At 48.3% G+C, this 12,235-nt stretch overlaps 1 protein-coding gene across 6 annotated transcripts in view; it reads right to left on the bottom strand.

The window, feature by feature from the left end:
* Positions 1-7: 7 nt before the first annotated feature.
* Positions 8-12,235, bottom strand: part of FANCM (FA complementation group M) — a 76,136-nt gene continuing 63,908 nt past the window's right edge. For 3 of the 6 annotated variants that reach the window (XM_042799299.1, XM_032995893.2, XM_032995895.2), the window contains 9 exons: positions 10,526-10,605; positions 10,344-10,412; positions 9,659-9,796; positions 6,820-6,976; positions 5,790-5,896; positions 3,469-4,035; positions 2,330-2,714; positions 579-870; positions 8-461 (listed from right to left, as the gene is read on the bottom strand). In XM_042799299.1, coding sequence (XP_042655233.1) covers positions 188-461; positions 579-870; positions 2,330-2,714; positions 3,469-4,035; positions 5,790-5,896; positions 6,820-6,976; positions 9,659-9,796; positions 10,344-10,412; positions 10,526-10,605 — 2,069 coding nt within the window. In that variant the 3' untranslated portion in view covers positions 8-187. Of the gene's footprint in view, positions 462-578; positions 871-896; positions 1,241-2,329; positions 2,715-3,468; positions 4,036-5,789; positions 5,897-6,819; positions 6,977-9,658; positions 9,797-10,343; positions 10,413-10,525; positions 10,606-12,235 lie in introns of those variants that run through there. The other 3 variants (XM_042799300.1, XM_032995892.2, XM_032995896.2) reach the window with 3 other exon arrangements.

Here is a 12,235-nt window from a genome sequence, read left to right as displayed (position 1 = left end):
CCTTTGCTTTGCCAAAACATTTCAGCCTTTATTCTAATTTTTAAAGAAGTTTTGGAATGACTGTACCCAGCCCCGGAGGCACAGCCTCGCCTTAGGTGCCAGGCAGGGGGTCGGTCGGAGCGTGCCAAAGCCCCGCGGGGTTTATTTACATATTTTACAGGGAAGGAAAACTTCAGTAAAGTGCATTTCAAGAACAGCCCGGGGGGTGGCGAGGCCGCGTCTCCCTGCCCTCAGCTCCTGGCAGCTGCGGCGTTTCTCCCCCCCTTGGCGCCGAGGTTCTGGGGCAGCATCTGCACCTCAAATCCGTGGCGGAGGTAGCGGTAGATCTCCTCGGCCTTCTGCGGGCTGACGCGGGCGCCGGCGGCGAGGGCGGCGGGGGAGCTGGAAGAGAGCAGAGGGCACCTGAGGGGGGGCTGCCAGTGGGCTGCGGGCACGGCGGGGTGAGCCGGAGCCTGAGCAACCTGCAGAGGAAAGGGGAAGGCAGAGAGGAGCCCGAGCAGGGAGCACCGTGCCCTCCCAGGAGGGCACTGGCAAGGGGCAGGGAGAGGAGCGACCCCGGGGCCACTGGCCGCCGTTACCTGTTGGCCACCTGCCTCACGGAGGCGAAGTGGTGGCACATGTTGAGAGCAGCCAGGTAGCCGAGGTCGGGAATGCTCAAGTAGAAGTTGAGCGCCTCCCGTTTGCGGCCCTCCACCTCGGTTGGCACGCGGATGGCGGCGTTCTTCCTCTGCTCCGCCGAGGCCAGGTCCTTGAGCAAACCCGCCGTCTCCTCTTGGCAAGAGCTGAAAAGAACGCGGACCCCAGCCCGGACCAAGGCTGAGAGCACGCCGTCGTAGTACTGCGTCCTCTGGAAAGAGCGCCACGCCTCTCCTGCAGAGGCAACGGGCAGAAAACCCCGTGAGATTTAAGAGCTAAATTACTGTGAGAATTCTGATCTGAATCGCCTGCAAAGCAGAACGGACCCCTGCTTTGAGAACTCACGACCAAAAACACGATGAGGGAAAACATTTCAAGGAACGGAGGCAGGAGGCGTCACAGGAGCAGGATTTACTCAGTCATTTGGGAGGCAGAGTTTAGGAATTAACACCGAAATTGCAAATTAAATGCCATTAGGAGAGAGGATTGGGAGGAACACATGGTAAGTGAGGAACAACGGGACAGACCAAATCAGAAGAGGTTTGGTAAAGCTACCGAAGTAAACATGCACTCGAACCCCGTCAAACAAGAAACCAGCAGCACTCTGGAAACAGGATAATGAGAAAACACGTCAAAAATGGTGAAAATGACTGACAGCTTGAGCTGCGGGTAAAAAGGCAGCTCCAACACAACCCGCTCCTCTGCAGCGACCACCTCTACTGTTGTGTCCCTATCTGAACCACCAATGGATTAAGCCCACGTCACAAAAACCAAGCCGCATCCACAACAATTTGATTGCAGTGGTGGAGTTTTACATCCCAGAACATCTGTAATTTAACTGGAGCCATGAGCTCTACTTCCCGCTTACGGGAAGCAGGTGCAAGCAAGACCTCTCCGTTATTTTCTAGATGGCCCTGAGACAGCGTTGGTAAGATTGTCTGATTGCAGAATTTGGATTTTAGGATTAAGACAAACGGCCTGCCCAAACTCTAGGAATCAAAGCCATAGTCTTGAATTTCCCCCAAATTTTTAATCAAGTCAGGAGGCGCCTCCAGGGCTCCTCTCCCCGCTCTGTGACCCGAGGCAATATGTGAACACAGCCCTCCCAACCCCCCGGGGAGCCCTCTTCTTCTCCTAAGAAGGGATTCAGCTCAGCTGATGCCCCTTTGCACCAGCCATTCATCACCTGCTCCGGCCTCTGCACTTCGGGGGTAACGTAACCTGTGGGACGGTGTGTTCAGGCCCTTCTCACCGCTTCTAAACCGGGAGGGTCTCCCCGTACGGCCTGACAGGTGCCACTCGTTAGGGTATTGCTAGAAAAAATATTTTTCTTCAGTCCACTATTATTTTAGTGCTGAACATAGGTAAGATTGTGCTTGCTCCTTTGTTCTACCGCTCTCACCTTCTCTGTTGAAATCTGCCTTGAAGTTGGGGTTTTTTGGCACTCATTAATCTGGTCAGTTAATATTTGCCTTAACTTCCTTTCCCCCTGCCCCAGTAATGACTCAGCGATGGATCCAGCTGTCTGTCTCTCCCTGTATTAAATGGCCCTCAAAAGCAAAACAAATTTTAACCTTCAGGTGGTGACCTTATTAACGCGACCCCCTAGAAGACAGGCTTCCAGCCTCCTTTCTCTCCTGTCTGACACACGAAGCCGGCGCAAGCCTTGAGCAGAGACGCGGGCAACACCCACCTGTTTTAATCCTGTCCTTCTCCACAATCACACACGTTCTCTCAAACATGCTCTGCAGGCGCTGGATCCGCTGGCTGATTTTACTCCTGTTCCCAGAGTTGAGCAATTCTGACAGGAATTTCCTCTCCACGGCCATGCGGTTGCTCACGACGTAATCGCTGCTGCTCAGCGAGCAAACCTGCACCTTCACTCCGTGGTCGGCCCTCAAGGAAGAAATCACCTCTGCTCCGGAGGAGATCTCGCGGCTGTCTACCAGAATACAGAGGGGAGGTGTCTTCTCCAGAGAGTCAGGTGGGAAGGGAGCTGAAGCTGAAGCGGGGTTTGTGGAAGCAGAACAAGGTGGAACTGAGGTGCTCCTGCAGGTGTTCTTCGGCGAACTTTCCACCTGTGAGCGTTGAAAAATCACACGGTATTTTCTCAGAGATCACAGACGCATCAGGCCAACGAACAACGCGCCAATAAAAAAAAAAAAAACACCCCACGGTTTTCAAATAGTGATGCTTAACAGATGCACTTTTTTTTTTTTAAATCCAATTAATTAAATCTTAAAAAAAAAAAAAGGTATTTTTCTATATTGCAAAACCTTAACCCTTTCAGCTTAACATTAGAATCCCCTGTAAACAATCTCCCAAATCAGTTGATCTAATTCTTTAGCAGCTTGAATGACAAAAGCATGCAGCCCTCGCTAACGAGTCCAACAGTAACTGAACACTGTAAACAACACAGGTCAGGCAGGAAGGTGCAAGAGATCAGGAATCCAACCGTAGACGATGGAAGGTCTTAACTCAGGGCAGTGAACAAGTATTTTATAACTACAAACCCCAAAGAATTAGTGTACACTCTCTGCTGTGAAAGAGATCCCTATCCCTCCACGACTGTCCCTCGGGGTTGTATCTAATCCCGAATTTTTATTTATTGACTGCCAAGATGCTCTCCCGCGTTATCTGCCAGTGCAAGAGCTTCCTGGACCAAAGGAAGGGGGGGATGATGCAAAGCAGCCCAAGCTCCCTGATCGCCAGCAGCAGCCTCCCTCTTGGGGCTGCCGTGCTGCCAGCCCTCCCAGCACCAGCGCGGCGGGGCAGGACCCTCCAGCAGCAGGTGAGGTGAGAGGAAGGGCCTCGCTCGGAACCGGCGCCGACCTCAGTGGGAGCCCGGAGATCCTCCTTCCCCGAAGCACAGCTCGTGGCAGCTGGTGGAAGGCGTGCGCTCCTCGCTCGATGGTCCGGGTGAAAATCCAGCATTTCCGACACGGAAGCTTTCAAGCCAAGCAGCGTCTGGCTCTTACCCTCCGCAGAGTGACGAGCAGCGATCGCCCCAGCAGTTTTTCTGTGCTGCTCAGAAGAGGCTGGAGGCGGCGACTCGGGTGACTTTGCATTTTCCTGTTCTGCCCTGAAGCGGTCTGTTTGCACGGGCTGCTCGTTGCTGACGCTTGTTTCTTCCCCGCTGGAATCACTGAGAACAATAATTCGGGACGGTTTCTTCTTCCGGACTGGGACAGAGGAGGCCTCTTCTGGCCTGGCCTGCTTTAACTTTTTCCTGCGGCGAGTGAGGTATTGTTTTCTTCCGCTAGTAAAACTCTCATTATTTAGGAGATCAAAATCAACGCACACTTCCTCCTCACTAGATTCACTGGTTTTGCACGCTTCCTCTTCCTCCTCTCCGATGCAGAAACTGTCTTCCACATAAGCCTGGTCTTGCTCGGGAATCTGGAGGGGGGGGAGGAAACAAACCCAGTGAGTTTTGAAACACCACAATGATTTTGCTTTCCCTCTCCATACCCCGCAGCCCCGTAAGGCTTCCCAACACGCTCGTGGCTCTGCCTGCAACACGCGCTCTCAGATTTCGGCCGGGCCCACGATTTGTCACCAGAAACCTTCTAATGGGCACGTTAATTGTAGTGTCACAACGGAAGCACGACTCGCTTGCTAGCAGCACTGACAGACAGGCTGGAATTACAGACGGGAGCGTCACCTCCGCGTGTCTGTGCACAGGGGAAGGGCCCCGGTGCCTCCACGCTCGGGACGAGCTGCAGTTCTGCGTGAGGAAGGGCAGAATCCACACCCGCACCACGTGCACCACGTGCACTACAGCACACAGCCTTGCTGGCAGAAGCACTTCACGGTGCCTTTGCAACGCGTGAAACGAAACAGAAGTTGAAGATTTGGATTTTCAGCCACAGCCTGCCTCAGCTAAAACAGCGACAGAACTGACATCATCAGCTGAGGCTGCTTGGCAATCGAGTCCCGTGCGTTCCTGTTACCTGCTCGTAAATAATCAGTAAAAAAACCTGAATTTTTGTGTGTTAACAGAAAAAAAAACCCATGTTTTATCCTTTTCATCAAATATAGATCTCTCTTTTATGGTGCTGAAGGTGATCTAAAACCAGGAATATAGGAAACAGGAAAAAAAACTGGGGAGGAAATAAGGGACCATCCTGTGCATCTGTGTTTCCGATTCTGTGATGTCTTTGCTGTCTATGAAATAACGAAGGAAAATCAAGTAGCAAAAAACTACTGCACAAGGCTGGAAGAGTTCAGAGTAAACCAGAACCCTGAGGATGGGTTACGCAGGAAATTCGTCGGCGTTCTGATGGAGGGGGAGCACAGCTGGGTGTGCCAGAAACCGACCCAGGCCGGGAGCGGCCGGGGTGAGGAGTTAACACGTTGAAGGAAGCTCTGGTAATAATCCAGCTGTGTTTCACTGGCACTTCTGTGAGCAGACAGAATCAGTGCATAATGATGCGGTGTGTAAGAGGGCAAGAGCTGGGTAAGGGTCAGCTTTGGGGAGCCATTCGTGCCCCGCAGTTGCCCCACGTGGCAAGGGCACAACGTAAAGGGCCAGTCTCCAGCGGCACTGGGGAGACTGGGCAGCAAGCGGCGCCCTGCCAGGGCGTGCTGAGCAGCAGCGGCCAGCACTCTCAACTCTGCTGCTTTTCCTGAACGTTTCCAACCTTCCATTTCAGGAGCTAACCCGCTAATTGCTGGAGAAAAACGGGCCGTCCTGGCACTGCTGGTTGTGTGGCGACAAGAGCGCCGGGCAGCCCGACGTACGGCTGGGTGACAGGCACGCGCCCAGGCCGGCACCCCTCTGTTTGGGGGGGCTGCTTGTTTCACCAAGAGACTGGAAATAGCCCGTGCTGGGCGAGAGGACTCTTCCTCAGAAGGTGTCAGAGCCCGTGTGCCAGCGGGAGGCCAGGACACAGTGCCTGTGTCCCAGGAGGGACCGGGCTGCTGCCGCTTCGGACTGGGCAACAGGGTGGAGCAGGGGGTGTGTAGGCTTCCGTCAGGGCGAGGGTGGGCACGCTTCAGCCTCAACATCAAAACAAAGGCAACGGTCTTTTGTTAGAACTGATTATCAACAGCAGGCTGCAGACAGCGCTCCGAAGTGGGATGAGAACCTAAACAGGGGCACAGGCAGTCGGGGCGGGCTGCCCAAGGACAGCAGCCGTTCCGTTTCCCACCTGTGAGAAAAACGCCGTGCTGTCGAATTCACGATGAACCATTTTGTATCTACTGCCAAGAGCTGGACTGCGCACGGATTTCAGGTAAACTCCTTTCATCTCACAGTCTGAATTAAAACGAGAAGATGAAAGAGGAAGCAGCGTTATTAAGGATACACTTTTCAATTCGTTATTGTTACATCGGGTTTTCCATATTAAGTGATTCCTTTAAAAAGCTGTATTTCATAAAACAAAAATTTGCAGTTCTCCGGACATCTCTGAAAATCCCAAAGCAAAGGACTAGGTCCACCCAGCTTGCCACCACGAAAGCTGCCGGGCAGAAGCTTCTCTCGGCAGGCAGAGCTCTGGCTGCCTGTAGCAGGGCGAAGGGCGATATCAGCCACAGGAAACCCAAATCACTCGGGTTTCCGTGTGCAAGTCTCTCCCACACCAGACACAACGGTATGAGAAAGGGAAGGGCTGGCTGGATCTTACAGGGAACAATTAAATGGAGGAGGAAAAACCTCAGCAACAACTGGGAACCTTAAACGGTAATAAGATGATTCCGTTACGCAAATACCCCAGGGAAAGACAAGGTTCATAAGCACAGGGGTAAGAAAACCATCTCAGCCAAAAACCAGCTTTACCTTCTCAGCTCTCAGTGCCAACACTGTAATTTTATCTTTAGCATTCAGATCGTTATTTCTTGTCGTATCCTAAGTCCCTCTGTAACAGAGGACCTGCAAGATTCAGAAATTTCTAAGTGAAATGGAAAACTGTTTCCGCTCAGTCACCACGGTGCAAGGAGGGGTGGCTGGCACTTGGTGAGAGTCAGTCTCCTGCCCCTGCAATCCTCGAAGAGCTGACTGCAGTGAGGAACTTCCTACGCAAGAAACCCACGCGAATAAAACCAGAAGAGGTTCAGATAATGCGAAGCACCTGACTTCCCACAGCTGAGGAGGTTAGTGCTTGTTAGCTGAGCCACCAGCTGACCCAGGGGCCGTGCCCGTCAGGCACCACTTGCTGAGCATTAACAACTCTCCTCATTCACCGTTTAACACTTGCGTGACCTCTACGTCGTCATTCAGGAACCGAGCCAGTGAGGAGTTCAGCTCGTTCTCTTCATCTACGCTCTCATCAGAGGAGACACCTTCTGCATCTTGCTGGGACAGCTCAGCTTCTTCAGCTAAGAACTGCCTTGCTGCATTCTACAAGAGGCAAAAAAAGTCACAGTTGCAGTTAGAAGCTGGCTCCTGGTTTAACTGTGGCACCTCTGCTTCAGTCAGTTCACGACGTCAGAACATCAGCTGCTGAGAGGATCACAGATATTAGGCTTCTGGCTTTGAGAAGAGATCCCAGGCCAGGGGAAGGTGACGCAGGGAACACAAAGCTCAGTGCAAGCCCCAGCAGCGCCCCAAGGCCCGTCCCAGCAGCAGGGCAGGGGGAGGCTGGTGCCCGTGTCAACACTCCGGCTAAAGGTAACCAGAGGGTGCAGCAGGTTGCTCCCCGACTAGTTAATAGTACAGGCAGAGTCTGACACCACATTGTAGCTAAGCTACCTAAAAATATTAGGTGGTTTTGAAACTTATAAATCTAGTTTTACTCATTTTATTTGCTTTCAAAAATCTGTTTTGATGTAAAAGTGCTGGATGACTCTGAACCCAAGTCCGCGAGAAACTTCACATACAGACTTGACACTGGTTTGCCCTTTTCTCTTTAGGATTTAGGATTGTTTTGTGAGTTCATCAGACAACGTAACTCATTACTGAGAAAACGTTCTTTCAGGGAAGATGAGGCACTTTGCACGTGAACTGCAGTCCAGGAGACACAATACGAACCTCGGTACTAAGTTCTATCAAAAACAGACAACGAAACATTCACAGAACGTGCGTGGAAACAATAAATTCATTCAGGAAGATGTTTTGTCAGAGATACTTCAAATTAAGCTAACTTTCTCTTACAATTTCAGCTATAAAGTACTAAAGTAAAACATAGGAAAAAAAAAACAAAACACCAACAAAAACCACAAGATGTATCCCAATTAGTCCAAAAGAATTGTTTGCCTTCAAAATACTTTGAATAAAAATCACAAAGCTGTACATTTTAGTTTAGTACACGGAAGACTAGGGCGTCCTGTGCTACACTAAGTGACATCTCCGCTTTTCAAATTTTCCCAAGTCTTTTAATGACTTGCTTACGCCCATTAGTAAGCCTGAATGATGGGCATTATTAATAGTTCCTTTTCTAGAACAGTTTTGAGTATTCTGAAACACACAGGAGGTCCCCTGTTCACAGGAAAGAGCTCTCGGTGCTACTGCCAATTAGTGTTAATCCTCCCTACTGGTGAAGGGCGACGGAGAGCACCAGGCCCGCAGGGTGAAAAGCACCACGACACCAGAACAGAAGCTAACAGCCAGGGTCGGGTCACGCTTGGGAAACAATAAGTGATGAGGTTCTTAAATTATTTATTGAATCTTTGAATTCAGTGCCAGTGGCTATTTGGGGCGCACCGAGCTCGTCACCATCTCTGTTAATCTAACCGCAGATGGCTGCTGCGCCTGCAGCTCCACTGCCTGCCCTTCTGCCAGAGCACTGTAACTGGGGGGGGGCTGAGCAGAACGATTTGGATCTCTTGGGTCTTCTGCGGATCTGAAATTCTGACATGTTTATCACTATGGATGTTTAGGTAAGATGCTATGTAAAGGCAGAGTAGAATTTCATAAGGATACACGCTCTATCCATGAACCTTTTCGTCTCACGTTAAAAAAAAAAAAAAGTTTCAATAAAACTGAAAAATGGACTTTACCCCATTTTTTGTATTCCAGAACATAAAATACTGATACTACAGGGAAGCCTCCCAAATAAAGATTATATTTAAGATGTTAAAAATATCCAACATAATGTGCCCTGACTATAGTGATTTCTGCCGAGCGGAACCACATCCGTGCATATTTAAGAGCTTTTCAGCTTACTATGAATATGTGATTCCGGCCCTGCATCCGTTCCTGATGCAGTGACTGATTCAGGTGTAAAATACTAAGTTAAGATTTAAGCTTTGGGGTTGAGGGACCATTGCTGCCTTAAGGTGGCCAAAGTTTCACCATTAGCATAGGTGGGAAATTCATACGATCAGGTATCCCAATAGAGTCAGTTCTGAAGAAGAACCCGAGCTTCCTGAGTCTGACTAATCTTTGAGTATCTTCTACTTGCAATGCAAATTACTATTTTGCTTCAGAACATTATTAGGCAGGGCCTTGTGGATTCCTCTGAAAGTCAGGCAACGGATGTGAGGGTTAAGATCATCATCCAGTGTGTCAAGATTTCCTCTCAAATGCTTGCAATGAGCTTGTGTGAAACAGCTGTGAGCCTCAACCCTCCTAAACAGTGTCTTAAAAGCAAACACCTGCCCAACTGCATGCCTGCTACAATGCAGTTGTGTCACGAGATCCTACAGAGGCCACAAAATAGACAGAAGCTCCATTTTTTAGGCCAGAAATACACCCGAGCTCCAGAATGAGTGACTCGGTAACACAGCAAATTTTCACCTTACGTCCGTGACATCAGTGCTCAACATTTCTGTCATTTTCATGTTTGTTTGTTTTTTTTTTTTTTAAATACAGACAAATTAGAAAATACTTCCAGTTCATTCTTGCAGTTTGAACAGAAAGTAGAATCTCACTAACTCTCTGGTTTCGGTTTTGCTTGGTAACACGTGCTGCTCATGTTCAAAGACACGTTCCCCTGAAGTCGGTTTTGCAATGTGGCAAACGTGCACGTCCTTACGTACGCACACACGTGGCAAAGCCCAGCAGCTGCCCACAGTGCGACTTCAGTGCAGACTGCTCCCAGCAGGGCTGTCAGTGTAGCAGGAGACGTGTACCGTCACGTACCTTGTAGGTAAAATTGCTCTTGACCTTCTGCCGTTTCGTACTTCTTCGCTGCTGTCTGTTACGGGCTGCTGAGCTGCTCTTTGTGGTCCTACTCGAGCTCTTGTGAAAGTCTGCGCTGTCATCACTGGACACATCTGACTGGAGGAACATTTCACCAACAGTTCAATAAGTAAGACTAAAGCAAGCAGTATTTTAATTGAACAGTCATCCTTCAACATCCGGGGTTTGTTAAGCAACACCTGATGTTTTGTGATGGATTTGCTACGGCAAAATAATGCAGTAATGCTAATCATCGTATTAAATACAAAAGGAACAGAAAAACATGTTCCTTGATAGAAAAATCAGGTCAAATGTGACATGATCTTTTTTTTTTTTTTTTTTTAAATTCAAAGCTGTGTGGAAGAAAGGTTATTTCACTGCCTTTCACAAAGGGAGAGGCTCAGCTCTCCTGCCTGTAACAGCATTTCACTGCCAAACAACAACTACAAAGTCATCTTTGGAAACCTTGGGAAAGACTTGAAGGAAGGAAAGCAATTACTCTCTAATAAGCTTTAGGTCAGATGGCATAGAATATTTTTAAAAAGAACACTTGCCTGCTGACTGGAGAAAGAGTATATGTTTAAATATATACTCCCTAAATGAGTTTGCATTATTTTTCTCCTGTCTCACCAAAGCATTTACTAACCACGTTAAGTGGGTGTCGGCGTTTTCGGATGGCACGAATCGGCGATTCAAAATCACTATCATTCACAACCTACACAAACAGAAATAAGTATAACTGCAAAGAGGATTTTTGTTTTGGTGTTTGATTTGTCATTTTGCTTCTCTTTATTTTTTTTTTTTTTTTTTTCTTTTTCCAAGACTCACATCAGGAGACTTCAAAACATTCTTTTTTTTCCTATTTTTTCTCTGGAAAACGATCTCTTCTTCACTGTCACTGCCGGTTCCTACAGAAAAAAATAATAAACAACATTCGCAAGAAAATGCATTGCTCACAATACAATATTGCTATAACTGAGCAAACAAAATCTGCCTTTCTTATAAAAGTGCCTACAAAGGAGATTGCTTATTGATCTGTGTGGCAAATATTGTTCTCTTTAGCCTTGTTAATCGAAATAAATCATCTCCAGCTGAGATGTACAATAAATCCTACTTCCCTGGAGAGTCTCTGAGTGGCAGTGATTATCCCAGGCAGTACAGATGCAGCAAAAGGGAGGTGAAAAAGGAAACCAAGAGAAGAAGCGCTTGGAGGCTGAGCAAGAGTTACACTTCTGGGAGCCTCTTGCAACACGTATCCCCGCGGGTGCACGGAACCCAAACCAGAACTCTCTCAAGAGCCCTCTCGCCAGCTGCTTTGCACACGACTGCAGCCTTTTTGGTTTTCATTGCCTGTGTGAAATACAAGCTCTCCCTTCACCTTCCGCCCGGCCAGGGCTGCAGTCCCCGGGCCGGCGCTGCAGCCCTGCGCCCGCTGTGCCGCCCTGCCTGCCCCAGAGCAGGCTCCACCCGAGCTGCACCCACGGCCCCCGCCTCGGATCTCCCCTCTGCCTCCTGGGCGGCACGGCAGGACACAGCCCGCTCTGCTTAGTCACGAAAAGGTTTGAGGTTCTTTAAGGGAAAGCACAAAATTCCCAAACACGCCACTTCTAAAATACTGTGTTTAAATACCAGTGAGTATCATTTCAACAACACACACCGGCCTGACCAGACAAACCCCTTAACACCCTGATCCAGGTTCAGTATGAACCCTGCAATTCTAAAACAGAAATTGGTTTCTTTTTGTGATTTTGGCTTTGGGTTTTTTGGTGTTTTTTTTTTTTTTGTTTTGTTTTTTTTTTTTTTAAATTATTTTTTCTTAAACAGAAGAGAATTTTATTTCGTCAAACTAAGATATCAGTTTGAAGGTGGGATGATTTAGGATGAAATGTGGCATTCAGAAAAATACGACAACTATCAGACAAATTCAAAGAGAAGGAAAAAAATAATATGCTTTAGTCACCAAAAGGACTGTTTATGCTTTGTTTCAATGTTTAAGGACGGTAACAAAACCATTCAGAAAAACTCTATGTGCCCTATGAATCAGACCGACTACTATTAAGCCTGAATTGTTCTGAAAGTAATTCAAGGTTATTCAGAGATGAATGCAACAAAAAGCGTGACTATGACCTCTAAGTGTCCTACGAGTGAAGGATGATGGTCATTTATATGTTGGCAATATCAGAATACGAAATTTTTTTTTATGGTATATTGGTCCTAAACCAGAAAGAGTCAGAAGGGGAGAGAAAAGGGAGGAAATAACAAACAGGCGACATTTTTAAGACAATCCAGGTTTGTGCTGAAGTTATAATCAGAAAATTTTAACTGCAAGTCAGTTCTCATGCAACTAAACTGAAAGAAATCCATCAGTAGAATTTCTGTTCCTCAGGAAAATACCCATAGCATGGCTTCAGGGACTGAAGTGCTACAGACCCAGATGATTACAGATCAGATACTAAGAAGATTAAGAAAGGGCTACAAAGGCAGCTCTAGCCCACACAAAGCCGTCTCACAGGGCTGCGCCGCCGGCGCTTGTCAGGA

This window comes from Tyto alba, unplaced genomic scaffold, assembly GCF_018691265.1.
Source record: "Tyto alba isolate M040663 unplaced genomic scaffold, T.alba_DEE_v4.0 Super-Scaffold_29, whole genome shotgun sequence".
NCBI lineage: Eukaryota > Metazoa > Chordata > Aves > Strigiformes > Tytonidae > Tyto > Tyto alba.
The sequence above is the reverse complement of the archived record's forward strand: the minus strand, read 5'-3'. Positions and strand labels throughout refer to the sequence as shown.